Source organism: Ptychodera flava, chromosome 4 (assembly GCF_041260155.1).
Source record: "Ptychodera flava strain L36383 chromosome 4, AS_Pfla_20210202, whole genome shotgun sequence".
Taxonomy (NCBI): Eukaryota; Metazoa; Hemichordata; class Enteropneusta; family Ptychoderidae; genus Ptychodera; species Ptychodera flava.
The window spans coordinates 9,272,459-9,299,952 of NC_091931.1; the positions used below are offsets into that span (position 1 = coordinate 9,272,459).

General features: G+C 36.3%; 2 protein-coding genes across 3 annotated transcripts in view; one reads left to right on the forward strand and one right to left on the reverse strand.

Annotated features, from left to right (window-relative positions):
- Positions 1-26,855, forward strand: part of LOC139130842 (tyrosine-protein kinase Tec-like) — a 36,003-nt gene extending 9,148 nt beyond the window's left edge. Inside the window, exons 3-14 of the mRNA XM_070696639.1 lie at positions 1,851-1,976; positions 6,883-7,083; positions 16,750-16,928; positions 19,839-20,001; positions 20,257-20,367; positions 21,188-21,342; positions 22,392-22,517; positions 22,898-22,980; positions 23,773-23,813; positions 24,427-24,523; positions 24,845-24,941; positions 25,455-26,855. Of these exons, the coding sequence (XP_070552740.1) occupies positions 6,897-7,083; positions 16,750-16,928; positions 19,839-20,001; positions 20,257-20,367; positions 21,188-21,342; positions 22,392-22,517; positions 22,898-22,980; positions 23,773-23,813; positions 24,427-24,523; positions 24,845-24,941; positions 25,455-25,514 (1,299 nt within the window). The 5' untranslated portion in view covers positions 1,851-1,976; positions 6,883-6,896 and the 3' untranslated portion in view covers positions 25,515-26,855. The remainder of the gene's footprint in view (positions 1-1,850; positions 1,977-6,882; positions 7,084-16,749; positions 16,929-19,838; positions 20,002-20,256; positions 20,368-21,187; positions 21,343-22,391; positions 22,518-22,897; positions 22,981-23,772; positions 23,814-24,426; positions 24,524-24,844; positions 24,942-25,454) is intronic.
- On the reverse strand, positions 2,645-6,199 carry LOC139130839 (uncharacterized). 2 transcript variants are annotated; one of them, XM_070696636.1, is made up of 3 exons: positions 5,381-6,199; positions 4,216-4,309; positions 2,645-3,711 (listed from the first exon to the last, which is right to left on the reverse strand). In XM_070696636.1, exons 1-3 carry the CDS (start codon positions 5,546-5,548, stop codon positions 3,707-3,709), a joined length of 267 nt encoding a protein of 88 aa, XP_070552737.1. In that variant the 5' UTR covers positions 5,549-6,199; the 3' UTR covers positions 2,645-3,706. The 2 variants fall into 2 exon arrangements, with proteins under 2 accessions (XP_070552737.1, XP_070552736.1); XM_070696635.1 differs by lacking the exon at positions 4,216-4,309 and having other exon boundaries at positions 2,646-3,711; positions 5,381-6,190.
- Positions 26,856-27,494: the final 639 nt, after the last annotated feature.

Genomic DNA, 27,494 nt, shown 5'->3' on the forward strand with positions numbered 1-27,494 from the left:
GCCATTGTCCCGGCATTTATAATAATGGTGGATCAATTTGTTGTCAATATAAGGGAACAGGTCCTTTATCAGTTGTGAGGTTGCTGTTGCTGATTCAGGGACTGAAAATTGGTTAGAATTATGCTGATCACACGAGTTTCCTAACTCAGTTTTTGGGTCAGATAGAGTGTTTTTTGTAACATCACAATTCAAATTCTCTGTCCTTGCAGGGGGTTGATCTACTCTCTGACCCGGATCTGGTTCCTGTGCTGGAACATCTGGAAAAATTGAAAAAGAGAGAGAGAGAGAGAGAGAGAGAGAGAGAGAGAGAGAGAGAGAGATTTTAATTATTCATGTTCATGTGAAGTAATTTTTACAAATATTCACACTGTCAAATTATTTTTCACGACATAATGCCAGCCTGATAAAGCAATGGGGAAAAACAGATTGTGCTTTCAAATTGGTATGTGTGAACTTTATGTCGAACATTCAATTTGGGAAGCAAAATAATTTTCGATTTACAATGGGAAGCAATAGCAACAACACTGGGCTTAATACAAAGGTAAAGGAAACGGCAGCCAGAACTACAGTGAGTTTGCTAGCAGCCATAGTATTGCATATTATTTGGAAGCATAGTTAATTTACACACAATAAAGCAATACACCAACAAACAATCTAGTCTAGTGTTACACCAGCCCACACCATGCACCATAAAAATCACTCCACTTACCAAAATTTTCTCAAACATGTACACCACGATTGATCTAAAATCGAAAAATCCCCGAATATTAAAAAAATAATGACTGAGTGACGTGACTTTGTATGTTTGAAATGTGTACAGTGTAGTGTTATGGGTTTGAAGTGGCGCCCTGGAGCGTCGTATCGTGAAAATTATAGCACAAGAGCAACACTGCCAATTTCACAATCATTAACAATCAAATCTCATCGACGATCTAATTTCAATCTTTGATAATGGCCAAGGCAATTTGTACGAATTATTTATCACTTCTTGAAATACGCGATGGTCCGGCAGTGTACTATGGCCATGCACATCACTTCATCGATCTGTCTTGCTTGACCACGGGTAGGAGACTAGCTGTCGATGCGTACACATTGACGCCTACAGCATTGCAACGCACATGGGCTTACTGAAATTCGAACTGTAATGAATCGGAAAGTTTTTCCGTGACAAAGATATCAGGCCGTTGCTTTCGAAAACAGTTTAAATCTGTTACCTTTCTCTTGTTCTTTAGTTCGCTTTACAAAGCCAAGATCGTACAGGGAAGCTTGAGCTTGCGACCTCCGTTTTCTTTGTGTATCGGCCATTTTGGATTGAGTTTACAGTGGCGAACAGGAGTAGTACGTATGTTTTCATTGGCGGATAGAAAGGTCACCACGAGGAAGCAATCGATAGCAGCAGCCAATAGAATCGTTCGTTGTAATTCCGTTTTTTATTCAAGCAATACTCGCTGGACATGCTACTACAAGGCTATCGTGGTTGATCGTCTACTAAACTTTGTTTCACATATCATGCACAATGATTCGATTATACAGCGTGTGATACTTTTCCGAGCCATTTCAGAAGGTAAAAAATATTTTAATGATGAAAAAGTAACAACTTTTCCGAAAAAGTAGCCGGCGAAATCTTGAGAGTAGCCGGTCAATTTCGCCGGCTGCCGGCTCTTAATGAAACCCCTGAAATATTTGCAAAAATGGGATTTTTGAGCAAAATACGCTGTGTTGCATGGGTGCAGCGCCCCTTTATTTAAGTCAAAAACCGTCATGTGTTATTGCTTTGTTACAACTTTTCTTCAACTGAAAATATGTGACTCATGAAATATAGCTACCATTCAATATCGATATATTTACAGGTTGTAAAAGAAACAAATGGGGTGATAAATGTGAGCTTGCCTGTGCCTGTGTACATGCGGTCGAATGCGATCGACACTCTGGGTGTATATGCGGTCTTGGGTGGACTGGTTTACACTGTGAACAAGGTCAGTAATGTTTTCAAGTCTGCATCGAGAGATATTAATTTCCACTTACAAAGCTCTAATTGCGAGATACTGCGGCTGAAAAATATAAGCTTAAAAACCTTTAAACGTGAAATTGGAAAATTAAACAAGACTAAAAGTTGAAGTTTGATTCCAATTCTATGTAGTCATCATGAAGCGTAGGGATCACATGAGATGTAGGCTGCGCACGCACGTCATATATACAAATCAGGCTTGAACGCACCGAATGTGCACATCCATGCGTTGAGCCTTATCAAACCTGGACTATTCCAACACCATAAGGCGCTATTAGTTGTATAGAAACCACTAATATCTCCAGTAAGTAACCTCCCCACTAGGGCGGGACACTGGGAGGGCATGTGATCCCTACGCTTCATGATGACTACATAGAATTGGAATCAAACTTCAACTTTTAGTCTTGTTTAATTTTCCAATTCTATTACGTCATCATTCCGCTTGGTATCACATGAGACTTTAAAGCAATGTGCACATAAGGTTGCTCTGTATAAGTTCAATTTATTACAAAATAAATATTGTATACTTAAGTCAACAAAGCTGAAGCAAATACATTATTTTTCACAATAGGCTTGTCATAAAACTTAGAAAATGTACAAGTCGATGACCAGCCCGCTGTAGCCATAATATGATCAATGGGCACAAAACCAAGTTTTGCCTTAGAAACAGCTGCCACACGCACACTGTGAGGTTTAAACCTATTAATGTCAATTCCTGCCCTGACCATAACGTCTCTAATCCATCGACTGATAGTGGATCTTGCCACAGCCTTATGTGGCTTCCTATAACTAATAAATAGCTGTGTTACTGTCTCCCTAATATCTTTGGAGCGTAATAAGTACTCAGTCAACGCTGTGCACACACACAACCTCCTATCTGGAGGATATTGTTTCAAATGAATAACAGGGGGTGAATACCCTGGTCTGCTTTGTTTCACAAGTTCATGGATCACAAATTTATCCGAGTAGCACCTCGATCCAAGTATCGTATATCAAGAAGATGCAAAGATTGCCCCCTAGCTGCAGTGACTAGCGCAATCAGCATAACTAGTTTCAATGCTAGCATTTTCAAAGTAAGCTCTTCCACTGGAGGTAGGCTTTTTAAATACACCAGTACCTTTGAAACATCCCAGATTTCTTTATATCGAGGTAGGGTAGGTCTCATATTAAACACACCCCTCATGAACCTAACAACCAATGGGTGAGTACCAACAGTAACAGAGTTTCTGGTAAAACAAATTGCAGATAGTGCTGACCTTGCTGTATTTAAGGCACTATAGCCCAGTCCTGACTCAAAAAGACTTGTCATAAAGTCCAGCACAGTTTTTATATTCGCCTGAAATGGATCTCTCTCTGACCTGACTACAAAACTGTATCCACTTCTTGGCATATGTGGAGTATTGTTTCTTTGTACCTGATCTCCAAGACTGCAACATGATATTGACTGTTGCTGGAGAAAGTCCATGTTTTTGGAGTGACATCCTGATACTTTGCATGCCATCAGAGACATTGTCCTCCATAATGGGTGTGGTTCCTTCCTGTTCGGAATCAGAAGCAAGTTTTCCTTCCGTGGAAGTTCCAGAGGTATAGCAACTATCATCTTCAGAAGTTGTGAAAACCATGGCTGTGTTGGCCATATTGGTGCAACAATAATCCCGTCTGCTTTGTCCTCCCTCACTTTCTGAAGGCATCTTCCAATTAAGCTAAAAGGAGGAAAGCATAGAAATATTTACTTCCCCAGTCAAAAGTAAATGCATCAACATATTGAGCATCAGGATCTGGCCTCCATGAAGCAAATTTCTCCAACTGAGTGTTAAGCCGGGATGCAAACAAATCAATCTCTGGCCAGCCAAACTGTCTTACTATTAACCTGAACATTAAGGTGTCTAATTTCCATTCCGTTTCATCATGAAAATGTCTTGATTCATGATCAGCTTCCAAATTACATACACCTGGAACATGTGCAGCAGTTAACCAGATATTTCTGTCTCTACTCCAGAGCCATAAAGATCTCGTGATGTCATTACATTGCCATGATTTGATGCCTCCCATGTGATTAATGTATGCAACTGCTGTGGTATTATCTAGCATTAATTTGACATGTATATCTGTCAAAGATGCACAAAAAGATTTTAATCCATAGAAAGCTGCTAACAATTCCCGATAATTTATATGATAAAGGGCTTCCTGCCCAGTCCAACGCCCACCTGTTTTATTGTTTCCAAAAGCTGCTCCCCAGCCCAAACTGGAAGCATCTGAATATATTTGCATATCTGGATTCCCCTTGCAAATGTGTCTCACCTGAAATGGTAGGTTGTCACACCACCACCTTAAATCAGTTTTCATATCTGCTGAAATTTGCATAGTTGCATCAAAATTTCCCTTGTGTTCTTTTAAGGCCTTTACTTTTTCCATCTCCAAACACTTAATGTACAGTGGTGCATAATCCACACCTGGAATGGATGCCACCATAAGACCAATGACATGTGCCATAGTGCGAATCGAAACCTGATCTTTATTAATTAACTTAGTGCATTCAGACTTAAGTCTGTCAATCTTTGATTTGTCAATTTGACAGTCATAGTTACAGAATCAATAAGAAATCACAGAAATAAAATCTGTTGTTTTGGGACAGTATCAGACTTTACCGGATGTGGTAAAACCCCAGTCGGGTAACCAGCTTCAAAGTATCATCTACATTATATTCACATTCTTCTACAGTATCCCCAATTAATAAAGAGTCATCAATATAAGCCGTGTTAACATGGCCTAATGCTCTTAATGTGGAAAAGACAGGTTTTAATAATTTTGTGAACAATCTTGGTGCACATGCCAGCCCATTTGGCATACATGTATATTGATAAATGGCACCTTGCCATTCAAACTTAAGGTATTTTTGATGTACCTCTGCAATGGGCACTGAATAGTAAGCATCACGCAGATCAATTGAAGCCATGTAACAACCCTGTGTTATTAATTTCAAGGCAGACTCCAGAGTATCCATCTTGAAATGATGATACTCCACATATTCATTCAATTTCTTTAGATTCAAAATCATTCTGAAACTATCATCTGGTTTAGGACGTAAAAGATGTTTGAAATAAACTCCCCATCACAATGCACTGAGGGTTTAATTACTTGTTTACACAATAATTTCTCTATTTCACCATTGATAACGGCCACCTGATCTTTGCTACAGGGATAACTTTTTGGCACATCACATTTTAACTGCATAGGCATGCTAACAAAACAAATATGTGCATGCATAACCAAATCCAGTATATTAGGATCACTTGTAACCGTTTTCCAATTATGAGCAAATAATTTCAATCTACCAGCCTGAAAGGGCTGTTCAGTAATTATGTTGCTTACCTGAGTACTACTCTGAGTCCCTGGTTTTACTTCGACTGCAGCTTCGCAGTCTGGCTTCCGTAGTTTTTGAAGCTCCTTTATATGGTGCCTGACGCTGGTATACACCACGTCCTCGTCCACCTCTGCCTCCCCTAAAACGAAGTCCTCTGTATCTGGAACCTCTGCCATATGAAGCTCCACGGTAAGTACTGATCCTACTGCCAGCCTTGTTTACTTCCTGGATATCCTTCACCCCGCTTTGTAACGTCATCGCCAAATAAATCGCCAGTAAATGGCACAGACGACGAGCACAAATGTCCATAGTCATGTTTTAAATCATTTCTCATCGCATCTCGTCTGCGCATATTTAACAAATAATTAGTTTGCCCCAGCAAAGCTAATGCATCAGTACCAAGATCCAACATTTTCTGACTTTGCTCCGTATTTGACTGTTTCGCCAACAAGTCAACCATCTTTACTAGAATAGCAGACCCTTTAACTAGAGCTGCCTGAACTGTTTGAAACTTCGAGTCCATCGACCGAGTATCAGCACGTATGATGTCCCATACCAACTGATTAACCCGCACTTTCATCAGGCCTTCACAGTTATCTGGTCGATTATGTTTCTTAAGCAGTTCCTCCATTTTCTCGTCTGAAATGCCTTGACGAAGCAATCCATTAATAATTTCTGCTAGGCTAGCATCAACTGCCTCGTCACACTTCTCCTTGACAATAAACTTGTCGGAAAAGTCTTTAAATAGCCCAGGATCAGTAGATTTATAACCTCCAGAGCTCGTGCCTGCACCTGTGTCATTTAAATTTGACTCGGAGGCATCTGAAGTCTTTCGTTTCTTGGCAGGACTTTCAACCTGCTGCGAATTATCTCCTTCCTCAACATATTCAAATGCTTCTTGCATATTATCCACACGCTCACAAAGAGCAGTAATCTTACTGTTCTGCAAAGTTTGGTTGCGGGAAATATTTTGTAACATCTCCAAAATGGCTGCCGTACCTCCATCAGCTGTTTTTGGCTTCTGCATTTTTCCTTTCGCTTTACCAGCAGAACCACTGGAATTATATCCGTCCCGCTACTAGTCTGACTAGTGCTGGCGATATCCGCCACACTTTTATTCTCCATTGCTGCCATCGTAACTAAAAATAAGAGAACGACCACGTCGTTCTACTTCTTGTGACGTCAAATAAGAAAGTCGTGAAGCAACGGCGTTACTCCAGTCGGTCACACACCAAACTCCGCTATCACTAGTATCAGTGAAAATTCTATGAAGCAACCACGTTGCTTCAGTTAGTAAACCGAGCCACGCTACGGTTACAAAGTAGTCTATCAACGTACGACGTGCCGAGAGTAAGACAAAGAAGTCAACGCGTTGCGTAATAATTAACGTCTTACCTCGTTGAACGTTCACAGCGCACTGATTTGTATATATGACGTGCGTGCGCAGCCTACATCTCATGTGATAACAAGCGGAATGATGACGTAATAGAATGATTATTTTCGTACGCAGCTTGTCCAGATGGAATGTTCGGGAGTAATTGTTCCGAAGAGTGTTTATGTCATACTGAATACACGATATCTTGTGACTCTGAAAAAGGATGGTGCAAATGTACAGAAGGGGTTTGTGGGGGCCTATGTGAAGAGAAGTGTTCTTGTCGATCTTGGGAAAAATCGACATGCAACGGCACAAGCGGTTGCCATTGTGAAGAAGGTAATAATTTCCATTATTCGTTGTGTTCCTGCGTCGTTCATGTATATTGTTAGCTATAAGTACAAGCAAACAACTATCATGACACTTCATTATTAAATTTTATACTGGGACTGTGAGCAGTCTGACTTTCTGACTCTGCATAGTCGTAGGGGCTTTTGGTCACGTAGATGTTACTGTATACTGAACATAAATGTATTTATTTATTTATTTATTTATTTATTTACTTATTTATTTATTTATGGGATCATCAACAGCGCCATAAGGCAGCCACTTACAGACGAGAAAATGAAAAAAAAGGGATAAAATACACTAAAATTTAAAAATTTAAAGTACCCTAAACATCAACAGTGACAAAAAAAATTAACATGTCTTTTAAAAGTTGAATAAGATTCATCAAAAACATCGATATCGCAAACCTTATCAATCAAATCATTAAAAAGTCGTGACGAACGTCCAATCAGGCCATTTTTTGTAACATCAACTCTACAGTAAGGGATGTGTAATAGAGGTCTGTGTCTAGCAGAGTATCTAGGTACGCATAGGCCATAAAAACCTGTACAATCTGTAGAATCATAAGAAGATAAAAGGCATTTACGCACAAACATACAATCAAACAGTTTTGTACTTGTTTATTTCGGACTACATTCGTCCATATAAATTACACAAAGGAAATACAGATACTGTGATAGAAAAATACAACTGGTGTTGGATATACTATCCATATATAAGTTCATTCACTATCCATGAAAGATGGACTTTCTCCACAGGTTACGCAAGTCAGAACTGTAAAACAGTTCATCATTAACCATTCTTACAATTCTATTTTCACTGTAAGGTATTCTTTTCATCAGTCTATACATTTGCTTTCGTAAAAGAGCATCAAAACTATCAATCATATTAGAAACAAACATAGAGCTTGCACTACTGCGTCTCTCATAGCCCAGAAAAATGCGAGCTGCATTATTGTTACCAACTTTCACTTTCTTCAAGACACCAGCAGTATAATTAACCCACAGATTACCACCATATAATTCATAACAATATGCTTTGAAAAGATTACACTTTACCTTCACAGAACATAAAGAAAATTTCCTGAAGAGCATATTTGCAGATACATATAATGCTCTCTTTTGACGCTCAATATCTTCATCATCACTAAACTGATCAGTCAACAAATACCTAAGATGCTTTTTCTTTGCTACAGATGTAATTTTCATACCATTAGGATAAACAGATGGAGTGTATACAATCTGAGTACGTTTTGAAATGACACACATGCATTGTGTTTTCTTCGTATTAGAAGTAATGTCATGCAGGTCGCCATAGTGGCTACATAATGTCAACCAATTTTTGAGTTCCCTTGATCAAACAGATATAATCATCGTACATTAAGTGATTTATGAAAACACCACCTATGTTACATCCCACTTTTGAATTAACTAGTCTTGTACTCAGATGATCAACATAGGCATTGAAAAGCTTCGGAGATAAAACTCCGCCCTGCAGATACATATAACAGTGATCCAACCAAGACGTAGTACAAGGAGCGTCGCTAACATAGGTAAATGACAAATAGTAAATGAGCTTTCATTGAGAAGGATCTTATCCAAAATACGGTAACTATATTCATTGCAAAAATTGTGTAAAGATGAACCAAAGATGAAATTTGCATCTGCATTCCAATCTCCGATTACCGTATAGCTAAAACAGTCACTAGATTGGACAATGTAATGTATTTTACTTAAATAGTTTCCAACTCAAGAATAAAGGTTGAATTTTAAATAAATTACAGAGAAATTGATCGTCACAATTACACCAAGATGTAACACTCTGAAGCAAATGGTAAAATCAATAAATAAATCAAAATAATTTATAACAAAGGAAAATGTATTACAGTACCTCTGAACTCAATACATGAAACTTGCTGTATAAGCGTACAATACTGTTTAACTCTACACATAATTCTCAAAATGAATATCTAAAGTGACAACAAGCATTTAGTATGAGTCAACATCTAAGACTACATAAACCTGTTGACATAGTTCCAAGCAGATGATTCAAACAATGCTATACAGTCATTAACAAATACAAGAGCACTCTATATAGAGACTTCCAACTGCTGGTACTCCATGGCTTTAATGTCGACATATACGGCAATCTTCATTCATACTGACAGCAAATTGACTTCTCGATATTAGCAACTAACATTACAGATACAGTACTTGAATTTATATTCTCAAGTAATAATGTGAACAACAAGCGAAGGTCTATTCTCGCAACACTCGACACAAAAGTTTCTCAACTTTGCTAATTTGCATAATGCACATGGCTGAGTTGCTTGCTTCTTTGTGTTCGCAACTGCTCAAAACAACACGGAGAGACACTTGACAAAATGCTTGATATACGTTCAGTATATTTACGTATATTGACGTATATGGAACACAATATCAATTGTATAAGTAAAGTATATCTTTGTATATGAAACATTTCAATATATTGATGTGCGTGCAGTGTATATCTATGCAGATCAAGAGTAAACGTAATTAAGCAATAACCCCCTTCGCAGTCGGGTATACACGAGATTTGGTACAATGCGCGACATATAGCACGATCTGATAGGCGAGTGCTATATGGAGCGAATTGTACCAAAATCTCGTGTATACCCGACAGCGAAGGGGCTTATTGCTATTATATTATATCAACTTGTGTGTCTTTGTTGTCTTACCTGGGTATTTTCATCACTCTAAGCCCCAAATGCAGAAAACGGACGTCTGAGAGATCGAACGTCGGAAATTCTGCGCCCAAGACCGAGCATTTTTATAAGTTAGGATTACGTACAGGCACACAGTATCCTACGATAAATACGCATTACGTTCATATCGACATTGCATTTTATTCGCATGCAACATAAACACTATACTTGTCAAACATACCTTCTGCAGTCATATAAAATATGGGTCAAGAGTTCAAATCAAATGAAAAAAGTAACAATTTGTTTTCGTAAATTTACATAAGAACATTGGTCCTGGCTTTTTTGGCATACTAAAAATAGATTTGTCTCATTCTGTACCGCATACGCGTATACATACGGTATCGACCGTCGCGACATTTAGAGGTGGCACAGTGAAGTTACAGGATCTATTTTTGATGGATAATTTGGACGTTAATTGTACCAAAAAGCAAGCAGTTTTGAAATAATCCAGACTTGCGATGACTGCAATTGTGATGAACAGTTGTGCAGAGTGTGTTGCTCGATTCAGCGAGAGCTGGCCGCTGACACTGCTCGTTGCATTTGATTTCAAAATTTCGTCGCAGTCGCCAGGAGTCATCCCATCGTTATTTTGAACTTCTTGGTCTACATCGTTAGGACACCCCGGTCTGTTACAGCCCAAATTTTGGTGAAGAATATCTGACATACCGTTACTGTGAGGAAGTGTCAATTTATTTACTATCTCCATTTTAAAGAGCGGTAGGATGTATCGCGTCTCGACTCCCGCAATATCAAGCAAAGTTCACGGTGCGCTATGTCGCCCTAATATTTATGTGCATCACAACCCGAATGTGCTACTTCAAAGATGTCTTTCATCATGTATCCCAACTTATTTACACCAAGAGGTGAGTTACAGACCCCCACTTTATCTGTGTATCAAAATTCGGTCTTCGGTCTTTGAAACAAATAGACGAGCGGCAGGCTCACCATTTTTTCACACTTAGTGTACCCTCCCTACAATCGGCCACATCATACATCATTTGAAAGCTTATTATCTCTACTTCAAGGAAATTGACGATGTGGAGCTGCCAAGTAGGGCCATAACACCCTTATTTGCGTAATGAACACGGGTACCCCATTTACATATATGTGATATAAAATTAGGAAATTTATTGTTAACTACTCTAAACATACGTTTAAACTATCGAGTGATATATCAAATGAAAGGTGTTTGCTTTAAGAATACGTAATGGGTATCCAAAAAGATATTATAATTCATTTCACTGAAATATATTCATATTTATATTGAAAAAAAATATGTTCCCCTTTTGAATAACAATATTTTAAAACTTTTAACACATACAGCCACATCATACAGCCACATCATGCATCATTTGAAAGCTTATTATCTCTACTTGAAGAAAATACACAGTATTTAGCTGTCAAGTACGGCCTTGGCCCTTAATTAGCATAAATCACATGGATACCCAATTTGCATAATTGCGATATAATATTAGAAATTTATTGTTAACTACTCTAAACACACTTTAAAACTATCGAGTGATATATCAAATGAAAGGTATTTGCATGTAGAATACTAAATTGATATCCAAAAAGATATTTAAATTCATGTCACTGAAATATTTCATATTTATATTAAAATAAATATTTTCCCCTTTTGAATAGCAATATTTCAAAATTTTTAACACATAAAGCAAAATCATACAGCCACATCATACGTCATGTGAGAGCTTACTATCTCTACTTCAAGAAAATTGACATTGTTGAGCTGTCAAGTACAGACATGGCCCTTAATTAGCATAATTTACACGGGTACTAAATCTGCATTTATGCGATATAAAATTAGAAATTTATTAACTACTGTAAAGATACTTTAAACTATCGAGTGATATATCAAATGAAAGGTATTTGCATGTAGAATACAAAATGGATATCCAAAAAGATATTAAAATGATTTTACTCAAGTGTTTTAGTATTAATGTAGAAAAAATATTTTTCCTTTAGAATAACGATATTTTAATAATTGTAACTCATAGAACCGCATTATACAACCATATCAAACGTCATTTGAAAACCTACTATCTCTGCTTCACGAAAATTGACGATATGCAGCTGCCAAAAGGGCCTTTATTCTGTAATTTGCATAATGTACATAGGTACCTAATTTGCACGAATCCGATATAGAATTTAAAAAAATCCATTGTTAAGTACTCTAAACTTACTTTTAAACTATCGAGTGATGTATCAAATAAAAGGCATTTGCATGTTGAATAGAGCTATGAACTCAAAACGTGTATTTTAAGTATTCTTATTGAAAATTTTCATTTACATCGTAAATATCATGAGTCATTTTTAATATACATAAAATTGTTTAGTATATACGAATAATGCCTACATTATGGGGATAAATATATGAATTTGTATTGCAATTGATTTTTGTTTATTTAGGATAGGCAGACGGGATCCTTTCCCTGTCTAATTCCCTTATAACTGAACAACAAGAACATATAAAACCAACTGGAACTAATTCGGGATAATTGGATCTTCATATTTTCGAATTTTCTCAAACGTGCTTGGTGCCCTGTAGGTGAGTGTTGAAATATTACAAATTATTCTTAAAAACAAATAAAAAGAAAAGCAGATGAGCTAAATTTCCAAATTAAACCGACATTACTTCACCATCCAATTATTCCAAATAAGTTCCAATCTTGCTATAAATAGATGTGTGTTGAATAGCCCTCTTGTATTATTGATGTCTTTAGCTTGAATTTCTCCAGAAATCATCTTGTTTTGATGGATAATTACTTGCTACCACATCTGTGTTACATCGACTGTTTCAGTTCAGTTATGTGGAATATGTAAACGGAGGACACCATAGTTCATTTTATCGTATTTATTTTTAAGTAATAAAGGTAAAGCAACTCAACACATCGTTCATATATATTTTCGTTGTTCACGTTTTGTGTATGATATTGTGTACATTGTCAGTGTATATTATGTTTGGCTGTTTTATATAAAGTGTTGATTAGCCATGGCGATTATTCCAGTCAACAGTAAAATATTAACACCACTGTCAAGTTGGTACCTCATGCTGAAAGTACAAGACTACAAAATGACACCCACCAGGAAATTAGTTCGTAGGCCGCCCAATTAGAAGTGCAGTCTAACCTTTCACAGATCAGAATTCATTGACTGTTTTCTCAAACAAATGTGAAGAAATAAACAACATACAGCAAAGATACAACAGATTTTACACGAAAAATTGAGCAATAAAGGTTCAGGCCAATGCGACATTTGTAACAGTAGACATCGTGGCAATTTACACAATGAAGCAATGGAATCGGCAGAACATTAAATCAGGAAAGATCATCAAATGATTACATACTCAAACAACCAACAACAAAATTCATGGTAGCTATGCTGAAAATGATCTTGAGAAACAACACGTTTCAATTCAACAATATAATTTTACCGTCAGATATTTGGGTGCAGTATGGGATCTCCAGCTTCGGCAGAAATTCCCAATCTCCTGTTCCAATGAGCATACACAAACACAGCCTGACCGAACAGTAGACATTCTAGCTTCCCTACTTGAACGAACTGAACTTCAGTGGAACATCTTGATTGGTAACACGTACAATCATTCAATCAGTGCACACGTTTCACCAACCGAAAATGAATCTTTAGAAACTGATGAAGACAACTCTGTTCTCGAAAGGTAGCATCAAAGGATCGCAGTGTCACATTAATCTTGCCACCCGATAGGGCAGGGCACGTAGACTAGGAGCACGTCTCGCCATGTCAAATCAACACTTTACATAAAACAGCTAAACGTAACTACACTTAGCATATACACATGATTTACTTGAAATGTATGACACTGTATCGCCATGAATGATTTGGATCATGAATCATGCCATTACTTTGATTGCAGGTTACTCTGACACATTTTTTCGACTACAGAGTTACTTTCAAACAACTACATTCATGTGGGTCTTTCTTTATGTTTATATTGTACTTAATAGTAATTGGTGATATTACAAGAAAATGTTGGTATTCTTGAGTAACATTAAAAAGTTTCTTTATGCTGTGAAGACTATAAGCCTTATTATACTCCAAACAAAAGGCATGTTTGAAGAAACAGCCCCTGACCTATAAAACCTAGACATCGGTATTGGATAATATTGTAAACAAGTAGAGGTCTTCGTATGTTCTAAAACATACATTCAACAAAAAAGTCATCATTTTCAGAACTCATTTCAGCTGTTTATTCTTCATGTTCTATGCACTTATTTCACATCATAATGCTTGTGGTTGCATTGATACTTTTGTTAATTTTTTAAAATACCATTATTCAAAAGGGGAAATATTTATTTCAATAGAAATAAAAAATATTTCAGTAAAATCACTTTAAATATCTCTTTTGATATCAAGTTTGTGTTTTACTTGCAAATACCATTACCAAAGACCATATATCACTCGATAGTGTAAAAGTATGTTTAGAATAGTTAACAATGAATTTGCCAATTTTGTATCTCATTTCTGCAAATTGCTTACCAGTGTAAATAATGCAAATTAAAGGCACGGCCTTCCTTGGTAGCTCAACATTGTCAATGTTCTTCAAGTAGATATATTAAGCTTTCAAATGACGTATGATGTGGCAGTATGATGTGGCTTTATGAGTTTAAATTTTTGAAATATTGTTATTCAAAAGGGGAAAATATTGTTTTCCATATAAATATGGAAATATTTCAGTGGAATCAATTTCAATGTCTCTTTGGATATTCATTTTGCATTCTACATACAAACACCTTTCATTTGATATATCACTCGATAGTTTAAACGTGTGTTTAGAGGAGTTAACTATAAATTTATAATATTAAATCGCATTTATGCAAATGGTATATGCGTGTTAGTTATGTAAATTAGGGGGTAATGGTCCGATTTGGTAGCTCCACATTGTCAATTTTCTTGAAGTAGAGATAATAAGCTTTCAAATGATGTATGATATGGCTGTGTGTTGTGGCTGTATTTGTTAAAAAATTTAAAATATTGTTATTCAAAAGGGGAAAATATTGTTTTCCATATAAATGAAAATATTTCAGTGAAATCAATATAAACATCTCTTTGGATATTAATTTTGTATTTTACATGCAACTACCTTTCATTTGATATATCACTCGATAGTTTAAACGTATGTTTAGAGTAGTTAGCAATGAATTTCCTAATTTTATATCACATTTATGCAAATTGGATACCCATGTTAATTATGCAAATTAGGGGGTTATGGCCCTACTTGGCAGCTCCACATCGCCAATTTTCTTAAAGTAGAGATAATAAGCTTTCAAATGACGTATGATGTGGCCGTATGTAAGGCGGGTACATTAAACTCCTAAAATAAGGCCCTTTTTGTGGATTCGCCGCTCGCCTAAAAGTTGACTGTTTCAGTTTTTCTCGACGGTCTATAGTTTAGATAGGTACGTTCAAATACACCGACAGGGCAATTTTCGAAAATGCTGGTTCAGGGGCCCGTTTTACCACCGCTATCAGTGCTAAAACAGTATTTTAGCATCGCTGGAATGAGGTCTCGTCCAATCAGAATGGCGCATGGTAGCATGATATAATATAATGCAGATTTTTGCACACCAAGTGTACACTTTGCTTCTACATTTTATTGGTGTACGTACGTATATACGTAACGTAACGTATAACATGTACAAAATCAGTATATGTGTATATATTATTGTATCAGACATTTTACCCAGTGACAGTTACTCTCACAATGTCCATGACGACAGTTTAGCGTTCAAACTAACCATTATGTTACAAATTGCAACTGTCTAATATCAAGTTCAGTTGTAGGCTCGCCAAGGCTTACTGACTACGCATGTGCAGATTCATAATATACTACGCGAGTAACCGGAAGTTTTCCCGGCTTAATTCATGGGCGCGGCCATGTTTTTTGAGTGCTAGTGGCTGCAAAATTTTAGCGCTACGGTGAGGCGGTCGGTGATTTTTGGTTTTTGCGACTTCGCTCACCAGTAGCGCTACAATGCCGATGGCCCTGACGACCAAATGCAGTATATATGTAGCATTTCACATCAACACGCCCTGGTTCAGTGGGATGCGCTTATTTTACCCTCTACAGGGCCATCGGCATTGTAGCGCTACTGGTGAGCGAAGTCGCAAAAACCAAAAATCACCGACCGCCTCACCGTAGCGCTACAATTTTGCAGCTAGAGTGCTAGTAAATAAACAAATACGAAACTTAAAAAGTACTATTCTATAACATGCTATATCTCTTTTATTAGCCAGTAAGTATTATTATCCATCTTTTTCACTGATACAAAATATCGTTTCTATCACGTCTAAAAAAATAAACAGAGAGAAAAGTGTCGGACATATTAAAGAGGGCATACGCAAAGAATGTTTGGATTAAATTTTAGAAAAGCGCCCCGCCCCGTCTGTTAATAACTAGGTGCAAAAATTGCCAGTTTTGAGACGGAACGCTAGTTTTCAGCTTGCAAGTGGAAGTTGGGCAGTGCAGTTACTGTTGCAACTATAATGATGGCACGATACGTCCCTTGTTAAACACAATCATTATAGGTTGTTATCACGGTAAAAATTGCCAATTTTTGTCCAGCATTTTACACATTACAGAACATCTTTACCCGCAAGGTCTGACATCGTGTACGTGAACTGTTTTCATCAGAGGGTAAAATGGGCATAGTTGTCGTACAAACATATATAGCAAGTAACAGTTCTATTTTATCTTGAATAAATACAAATAACATTTCTAGCTTTAACCCGTGGCGCGACACCGAGGGGTGAGCCCTATATAAATAATATAAAATTCTGACATAAATCTTGACATTAAAATATGAACTTTAGCAGTATATCAAATGTGGTATTACTCATTTGGTTCTTTCCACAAGTATCGCCTGGTCAAGACAGCTACGAGGCATTGTACAGAAGAGGGGTAATAATAGCTATAATCGTACTCTCCGTCCTTGCAATATTTGGTGCTGCTGTAGTTGTCTTACGCAATAAACACAAGAACAAAATGTATCAGCGTCTTGAAGACGAAGAGAGAGAGATATGTAATGTTTTCAAGGTAAGTATTTAATAAAGTATAATTGTATATGTTATGCTATTTGCAATAACCAGGTAATATCAAAATGTAACACATAAATAAGACAAACCTGAATAAGGTTTCATCAGACGATTTCTTAGGAGTAACTGTAAAGTCTATATTACCATGGCATGATCATTGTAATGAGATACATGTATCATGCAAGGAAAGTAAAGTATTGGGCCTCATTAAACTTGTGCTGGAAGACTGTAAACCAGCAAGCATCGCAAAAGCATGCCAGTCTCTCGTACGTCCCAAAACTTGAATTTGCTTGCAGGTCTCGGACCTGTGTGAAAAGGTCAATTACAACAAAAAGCACAATACCGTGCTACATGTTTAATTAGTCCTGTTTCAAAATGACCTACATTACATGTCCTACACACATGTACTGCATGCTCTGATTGGTTAATCCGCTTCTCTAAGGTCCACTTTCGGAGCAGTCATTGGAGGGACCTCATGTGTTAGGTCTTATTATTATGTATTATTCAATTTATAGCTTCCTGATTGGTTAATGTGTATTTCCGGCCCTCCAGTGTCCACTACCTCATTATGCAATGTCCCATGTACTTTTGGATGATGCCTGCACGTGGTCGCAGCTCGATCCCAGTATACGAAGAAAGGTACTCATCGAAATGTACAAAATCCTCTTGGAGTAGTAATTTCATATTTCTACAATTTCAATGTGTGTCATACTTGATATCTAGCTTAAAGCAGCTGCATTTTTCATTTCCAATAGCGCTCCAAGTTATACATTCTGTCCAACAAAGAGTCCAATATTATTTGCAATGATTGAATGGATCAAATACCCTCTGCAGCTTTGTGTTCTCTTCAATTGCATATGTCAGTGTTTTATTTCAATAGTCAATAATTTTTCAGTATATAATATAGTACATTTCCACGTTTAATCCTTATTTCTGTGTAACTTTACATACTAAAATCATTCTGTAATGTAAATTGTTTCCAACCACGAAATTTGATGTATAGTACTCTGATAAATTTCTTGATCAAGTCAATTGTGCATTTCTCCAAGAGTTTGCGAGAAAGGTATTCATACATTCTGTCCAAAGATCGGTATTACTATATGTAGGTTACGACTGGTACGACAGACCCACAAGAATCTATGACGGCTGGCACCAGCTGCAGTCAGTTGACTGCGAACAACTGTTCTTACACGGTCACAATTTTCGAACTTTGGAACATGGTAAACGCCATGTGTTTCCCTTGAAGCTCTGTTGTTTCCTCTTGTCATTCACAGGCCTCACTGTTGTCGATGCGGCCAATGCCCACGTCAAATCAAAATGAAAAATGAAAAGCGTGAACTTTGTACGTAACCAACAACGAGCAAACATGTCTGTAATGCATAAAGGGACAGGGATAAGTAAAAACATGGAAATTTAACGCATGAAGGTTTGTTGGGCATTTTTTGTTGTAACTTTCGGCCGATCCGTGAACATCACGAATAACGTATTACTTCAGCGGTAGCCAGAAAGCACGTGGGACATTGCACAATGAGGCAGTGAATTCTGGAGGACCGGACCTACACATTAACCAATCAGGGAGCTGTAAAGTGAATAATACATAGTAATGAGACCTAACGCATGAGGTCCCACCAATCAGCGTAACGCAAATGGACCTTAAATTACCAGATGAACCAATCACTGATGTTGGTACATATTTCATGGACCTGACCTATGAAACAGGACTATTACGAAAGATTGCATCAGTGGCAATCCCCCTCTATTAAACCAATTACAATGGATTCCACTCCACACCAGATGTATATATTATTATAGAACAATTATGCTTTATAAAATTAAGTGGAATTATATCGATATTCAATACCATCAGCACTTTACAATTTCACCTATTTCATCAAGTAGACATAATCATGATCTTTTGCTACAAATGCCAAAGATAGAAGAAATTATGTGTATATCATTTTTCTTTGCTTTTTGTATATATATATATATATATATATATATATATATATATATATATATATATATGGTAAAATCTAAATTGGGGAGTAGTTTTAATCGATGAAAATCTGCCCATAACCAGACTTAATCAGACTTAAATAAATGCAAAGTATTGCACCTTTAACATTAACTGTTATATTTTCAGAAAAGGTTATTCGGCCCCCATAATTTGTTATCATTTCGCTATATTCATGCCGAAAGATACGTAGTCACTATGATCACATTTTGTAAGTTCTTATGCCTCATTTCAAAAATTGGTGTGAAGATGCATCAAGAGTTTTAGATTGGTCTGTTTAATAGAGCTAATTCAATAATAAAAAAAATGAAAATGATATCATACATTCCTCCGTAGTATTCATTCAGTTTTATACAAATTAGCATAAATATTTCATGTGTAAATTTCAATTTAATATGATTTCTTCTGCAAAAGGTAGAAAATTCCTCACTTATACCGTCAAAATTTTAATACTTTTGATTTCCTCATACCTTTTAAACTTGATTTGACCTCATTCAGCTTGTTCAAGTAGTAGGGAGTTTGTTTTTTACATGTAAAACGTTTGTCCAAGTTTCTTGTCACAATTTCTATTACCTATTTGAGGCTGCCTTGGATATAGCCTATAAATTTTGTTCTTGGTTGGATAGGGACGCTGTAGGACACGTACTCAGATATGTTAAAATATCATATAATTTTGAACCACTCTTTTTTGGGAGTGGAGATTTAGCCGAGCAGTTCTCTCTGTGGCCTCTCCGCTAGGCGACTGATGCCGTATGTTGTGGGTTCGAACCAGATTGAAAACTAGCCGTATTTAAGCGAAATCGATTTCTCCCATATTCCACCGAAACATGACAATTTGACATCGTAGGGACTTTTTGAGATTATGATATTCAAGTAAATTCCAACTCACTCGCTCAGGAAAACATTGGACAATGTGAATACTGGTCAATACAGCCAGCCAGGTTAACAAAATCAAATGAATTGCTGGGACAGGGATCATTCGGCCAAGTATATAAAGGAAACTTCAAGCCGCAAGGAAGTAAAATTACCGAAGATGTAGCAATAAAATCTCTCCTACCAGGTAGGTACTATGTAGGAAACATTTGTTTTTCTTGTTTTTAATGCCTAAATTTTGTGTTATTATTAGTTGATGATCGTGAACTTCAGTCCTACGCTAAAGGTAATGCAGCAGATTTAGTGTTTGCTATAAACACATTCATTGACAAAGAATGGCTTACTGAGAATATTGTTTTTCTTTAAAGAGCTGTAGTTCATTATTTTTCATACCTCCTGTCTTACATTCCAAATTAAAGTTTCATGAATTTGCGTTTTCCAGCTAGAAGAAACTACCAGTGCTGTGCTGACTTCGCACGAGAAATCTCTTGTTTAATCCAACTACAGGGACATCCGAATATCGTAATATTGAAGGGCATCGTTCTACAGCAAGGTAGGATGCACGATAATGAAAAGTAGACAATCAATCATTTTTCTTTCGCCTTATTACTTGAAATTGACAAGACTTGGTAAAACGTGCATAATTATATCCAATGTAGATCGCTGCTGAATTTCTATAATTTGCATGTTCAAGTATTCACAGAGCGTATTAAAGGCATAGGACACACTTTATTATGAACGTATTTTGACTAAACGAATTACTATAGCGAATATGACCATTGCGTATTTTTCTATCTATAAACGATGAGCAGATAGTCGCACAAATATGCAGATAACACTCAAAAGTAGATGAAATAATATATATTTTTTTGCCAAATATCACCTGATTCTGTGTTGTATCTGCAGAAATGGCACTCGTTTTGCGTCGGACAAGGAACGTAGTTGAGTGTCTGATGACATGGTTTCTTATACGAGGCAAAGAATAGGCAACATTATATAATGAATCTATTGATGATATTTCCATAACCGAAATTATAAAGTGATAGGGAAACCTTCAGGTTAAGGACTGATTTTTATTTCCATTCATAGAAATGAAATATTTGTATAAAAACGCCATCTTTATAAATTTCACGGCTTCTTTGAACGAAAAAATGACACTGCAATATTTATTTATACAATCGTCAGCACAATGACCTTGTTCGTCAAAGCCCTTTTATTATTTTGATGACAATAACGTATTGTAGGTTGATTTACTATTTGTCAAATCACAGAGGTAATTCGGGAACACTTTAAGACGGATGACGTTTGTTGTTCACACCTAATATATATATGGGATTATTTCTTTAAAAGAAATTTTTCACCTCATTTTACAGGAGATAACTGCCTAGTAATGGAGTGTTCAACCTGTGGTGATCTTCTGAACTATCTTCACTGCCTTGGAAAGCGCATATCTAAGAAAACGGAGAAAGAATTACTTTGCTACACAAGGCACATAACGTTGGGAATGCAATATATGCAACAGAAAAAGGTTACAGCCGTGATTATCGTTGTCGGGTGCGACAAGAAAATGAATGTAGTGGTTAAATATTAAAGCTCCATAAGCTGTATCTTTTGGCAATTTTTGAAACTTTTGTTTTGCGGTTTCCATACACTTTCTGCATTGAATCCCTAAACTTTAATTTTATAATGCCAAGTATTTTGCATATCAGCACAACCTATATGACTATAATCAACATTGTTATCGTTGAAAATTGTATTCAAGTCCGGACTAGAATTCATTTGTAAACAATAAACCATGATCACTACAGACAAACAAGCTGTGATGACAAAAAGAATACCCGAAATTTCAGTATCACAAACGGATGAGGGTCAGATATAGTAGTTGATATACAGAAGCAGAATACTGAAAAAACTTGCTTCAAGTTACAGCTTTTGTCCCTCTAGAAAAAACTTCAACCATGTTAAGCATGTCAACATCTGTATTCAAGCAAGTTTAGATGACTAGTCTTTAAGTGTTCCTTGTTAATAAGGGCAATGTTCTACTTGTTTTATTACATACCTCGATATGAGTGAAAATTAGTGCATTGAATTGAATACGAACATTCAGGGTGTTAGTGGGCCATTTAAACTATATACGGACAGGTTTCCGTAGTTACCCGGTCCGGTGAAGACCTTCGACGTTTTTGTCCTTAAAGATGACGCTTAACGCTAGATGTAAATATCCGTTCGCGCACTACTATTTTGACATTATAATCTGTTTGATGTTGGCCGATAATTGTAAAATTGTTTGAAAATGCCCTGCATTAACTAAATGTCATATAGCGTTAACTGTAGAGAGGCCTATATGAAATACAAATGTAATTGCCCGGATACATTGGTCTATGTGCCCTCTCAGCACGTGATGATTTGTCCTACCCGCCGTCGGGCAAATTGTCACCTGATCTCGGGCACATAACCCATTTTTTCAGGCAATAATATATACTATTTCGAAAATTATACCGTTGAAAGTATCATATGCACGTCCAAACTAGGTCGATTGACACACTCTTACGCAGACGTTCACTTCCTTTTGTTCAGATTCTACACAGAGACTTATCAGCGAGAAATATATTACTATTCAATGAAGGAGTAGCAAAAATTAGCGACTTTGGTCTCAGTAGAGACGCAAGTGAAACGAAGGGAGTTTATGTCAAACTGCCCTGGGTGAGTTAAATTATGGTTTCACATCGTCAGAGTTTATAGATATTATAAAAATGACGAGAGACGAAAATAGAAGCCACAGCCATTTTCGATCCCGACAAAAGAAAAATGTTACTCCTGTTCTTTGCCCGGCATTTGTTATTTGTAGTTAGGCTTAAGGTCTTCTGCCAATTTTATGGACAGCCAAGCTTTTACTAGGTTTTCTAAAATTGTTGAAATTGACTATAGTTACACAATGTACGCACGAATCAAGGTCCGAGCCATAGTTGAATTCAGCGTTTGATACACTTACTTCGCGAATGACAAATAGTTACTGAAATGATAAGAAGGTGTGCCGTCGTTTAACCTAAAATTAAAGTCATTTCCTAACTTTTGACCAACAGGCTGAGAATCAGACTGCCTTGCCATTAAAATGGATGCCACCAGAATTCCTCACAAGAGGAGAATTCTACTACAAGAGTGATGTGTAAGGAAGGAGAAAATATTAATATATATTATGGAGTTGAAAATTTCATTTTCGCACATTAATTGCATAAATGGATAATTAGCTATGTATGTTATTATCTTCCGTTTATGTAAATGCTTATTGTGCCTCTCGTATAATGATGCATCGATCTGCCGAGTTAGCCTCATACTGACATACGCCTCATATCAGGTATATAAATACTTGGTTTTGCTAAAAATGTGCTAATATGGTGGTGACATTTTGAAAGTAAATCGCGTTTGATTAACAGCATATACATATCAGCATTGATAAGGTGTAGCTTTTCTGATAGTCAAAGAGAACATCCATTGCTTTAAGAAGAGTATATATATATATATATCTATATATATATCTATATATATATATCTATATATATATATGTGTATATATATATATATATATATATATATATTATATATATATATATATATATATATATATATATATATATAGGGGCCTATATATATATTATATATATTTGCAACTAGACGAGTAGTCGTTTGAAAAGGCTATATATATATATATATATATATATATATATATATATATATATATATATATACACATATCGTCTAGTAGCAAAAATATTTTTACTTACTTCGCTTTAAGAGTAGGACTTCATAAGGTAAAAAATATGCATGTGTTATAAATAATGGTGTAGCATTTATTGTATTTCCTGTTGTACATATGTGTTCAGACATTACACAAACTTAATGTCCGATGAAAAGAATATATTTTAACTGACTCAAAATCCCATTTTGTTGTTCCTCGTAGATGGTCATTCGGAGTTCTACTTTGGGAAATTTGTACACATGGTATGTAGAGTTTATTACGTTGACAATGTGATACATTTTCCCGCTGTATCTACTTATGTCTGGGCCAAGACAATCAAAACTTGTTTCTTATCGCCAAAACTTAATTTCCGATTTACAGTAATTTAATTGAATTCCTCAAACTGTAAGAACACCGAAGTGGGAACATTATAGAATCGTAGTGCTCGTCACAGTTCTTCATACTTCCTTAAAGTTAATATGGTCGACATTGTTGCAGTGAAGTCGAACGGTTTGCGAAAAGATTTACAGTACCTCTACGTTAGCCATTTATATACTAGTAAATTACTTTCAGTGTTATCATTTTAATGTCGATTCAATGTGCCAAGCCAGGATTACAGTGTGATTGTAAAAATCTTGGCAAATAGTACCGTAACTTTGAGTTTGTAATAATAGGGAATATACCGGATAAAATCGACAGAGCGTCTGACATATATGTTTAGGACATACAGTAGTATTCAAGTTGGAAGGTATTTTTTGAAATTGTACTCGTATGCCATATGCATAGTTGAAAGAATAGCATAGGTGTGTTTCCTTAGAAATTAAAGAGTCCATATCGGTGCAATAGAGCAATTATTGCCATTTGTTTCACTGCAAGGTGACTCGCCTTTCAAAGAAGACACGCCTTACCAGTTTATTAGGAGAATAGCCCGTGGGGAGAGACTGCCAAGGCCAAACACATGTACTGAAGAATCGTGAGTTACCAACTTTTATGAAAACTATCTTAACAAAAGTAGTGAAATAATGACAGGACCGTGATCTTCGAGTCGCAAAGAGCCTTCCGAACGTGATTGGGGATGATTGTTGATGGAAACCTTCGGCGTCAAAAATTGTTAATGAGAAGTAATTTTCACATTTCAATGGAATTAACCAAAATGTAAAATAGGTTACCAAGGCAAACATGCAAAGATTCAGCTTATATTCGATCATCCAGTCATATCCAGTGGAACTAATACCGGAGTGTATGAATAAGAAATAAACAACAATGGTTATTATACTTCTGTTTCTCCCTTTAGATATCAAGTTATACGGCAATGTTGGCAGTCACCTTTACAAATGAGGCCGTCCGCTGAGCAGCTAATACCACAAATTGAACATCTGATGAATAACGAGGTAAATGTTATTTCTTTGTGAAGAATACTCTAATATTGGAATATACTTAAAATACCCACGCAAATGCCTCTGATAAATTTGTTTCTCGTAAGTTTTTTCTTTTACAGTTTTATCTTTTGTGCCGAAAACAATTTTAGGTTTTTAGCTACCTTTTCTCAAACTTATCGCTGGGGTATGTTTCGTCAAGCATGATACAGCGACATCCGATTATGATGTGTACAAGAGCGCGTTACGTGGTTCTAATTTTTGCCAGGTTATAAAACGTTGACTCAATATTCTGATGGTGATACGTCTGCTAAATGTAAAGACATGTAACAGCTTTGTTCTAGTAGTTGCAAGTGTATAACATAATGTAAGTGACGTAAATAATTCACCTTCTCATGGATATTTCTTGTTGTCCGAGAACGTATTGGTCATCAACGTGATAATTTGGAGCACACTCTTACAACCTTAGTGAATCACATTAATCTTCAATGTCGATGGTTATCTAATGCCATACTTTGTAAATTGCAGGGCCTCTTCAACGAAATTTATGACGAGAATCCGATTGAGCCATTCGATCACATTGAATAAAGCGTCACGAATGGAAAGATTAGTTCCATGAAGATATATATTTAGTGATTCAAACTGTCATTTATTGATATTATTCTAAAATCGAATGATACAACATTGTGTCAAGGGATTTCTATAAACCTTAAGTATGAACATTTTCAATATTAAGTTGACAATAGATTGTTTGTAACATTGCAAGAAAAATTGGCGCGTACAGTCGCCCAATCATTATGCACTGTCGATCATACTTTACAAACAGATGTCTTATAAATCACCATGGCATATGGAATAAGTTTTTTGTGAAGTTTATTTTGTTGCTAATATATATCACATTTTATTATCGGCGTCAGGAACTCTTATGTAAATACACTAAGAACATGCAGAACTTGTTGCTTGTCAGGGTGTCCGATCAGCGTCGAATTTGCAAGTTATTACTAGCCTCTTTAGGTGAAAAGTAATCATGTTTTTCACAGCATCAGAAATGTTGTATTAGGATAGAACTCTTTAAAATAAGAAGAATGCACTTTATTTGATGAAAAGCAGATTATCCATTTTAAAGATACGGATTTTTGAATAATTAAGGTTTCAGCATTAATTTGGAAGGGTCTTTGTCATTATTAATCATCGTTGTACAGGAAAGACCAAGGCACCAATTTAGGCAAAGAAAATTTGTTAACTGCTTGCAACTTTGCCATTTCATGACCGATTTGCATCAAATCTTCATAAAATGTAGTAATAAGTGATACTAATTGTACAAAGTTATACTTTTGCATATCTACACACACGTTGCCATGGAACCGTGATATTTTATTAAAAATTATTTCAAACAGGGCGGTTGCAACTTTTGCGTTCGCTTTAAACATTGAAAAATTAGCTTTAAATGAACAAATGATAGTTTGTCATTATATTTAGAGGCAACATTACTGGATAAAAAGGTTAATGTTGGTAAAATGTCGTGTCAAAAGTCTTATTTTCGATGCCGTTTCCACATTTTACGGCCGAGTGTCGATTGTGACCCCTCATTTTAAAGCTTACATACTGCCCCCTCCAACTGTGTGACTTTCACAATAGAACATTCCTCATCAGCCTTGGGAGACACGTTGGAAGTTTTGTGTTTGGTCCGGTTCATTATTAAAATGGCGGTCATGCTTATCAGTGGGGCAGTGTGTGGATTTGAGGGCCGTTTTCAAACTTTGTGAAGTCGATCACAATTTGCTAAATGTATTGGATTAAACTTTTCACAGGTTATAGTATACTTACTACAGAAAGCCATGGGCTATTTATTCCTGTACTATTTTATTTGATCATACTTAAAATACGCACAAATAAAAATGATACAATTATAATCAAATGAGTTTTAAACACATTTGTCATGTCACTGAACAGGCTATTATTGCATCATGAAATGGAACTTACATATATAAAGGCCAGACAGGGCAAACACATTATGTGTTTCCTTTTTCTCAAATGTATCTGCTGTGTCTGTCGTCAGTGCAGTTACAGTTCGCTGTTATTGTATCACTGAAAAACCACTGTCTGTATTTCGCCCCAGTGACTACTGTGTCAAGTTAGTGTGGTCAGCATTGATGGTGAGTTGGTGACAGACTGTCAGATTACAGTGTTCGGTCGACGCTCGTAGTCAGTCCTCGGTCATTTATATGTACAGGTTTCATACAAGAAAAGGGGAATATCTAACAATACTTAGTGAAATGCCGTGTGCAAATGGTTAGAGTTATTAAGCCGAGATCAACCACAATCTCATATCTCGTCGTGACAACAGTACAACTGCAGCTACCCTTTTTGTGACTTACGCGCTAATTTAACAGTATTGTAATTAAGCATAGCGATGGGATAAGGTAGGTTCTAACTGTTTTGCACTGAAGAAAACTGGGAAACAGACTATTATTGACAATGTGCATCATGTTATGGACAGAGGACTGAGAGTGGGAAGATCAATAGTACGAATTTCTTCGTGTTAAACACCCAAAATCTAATTATGAA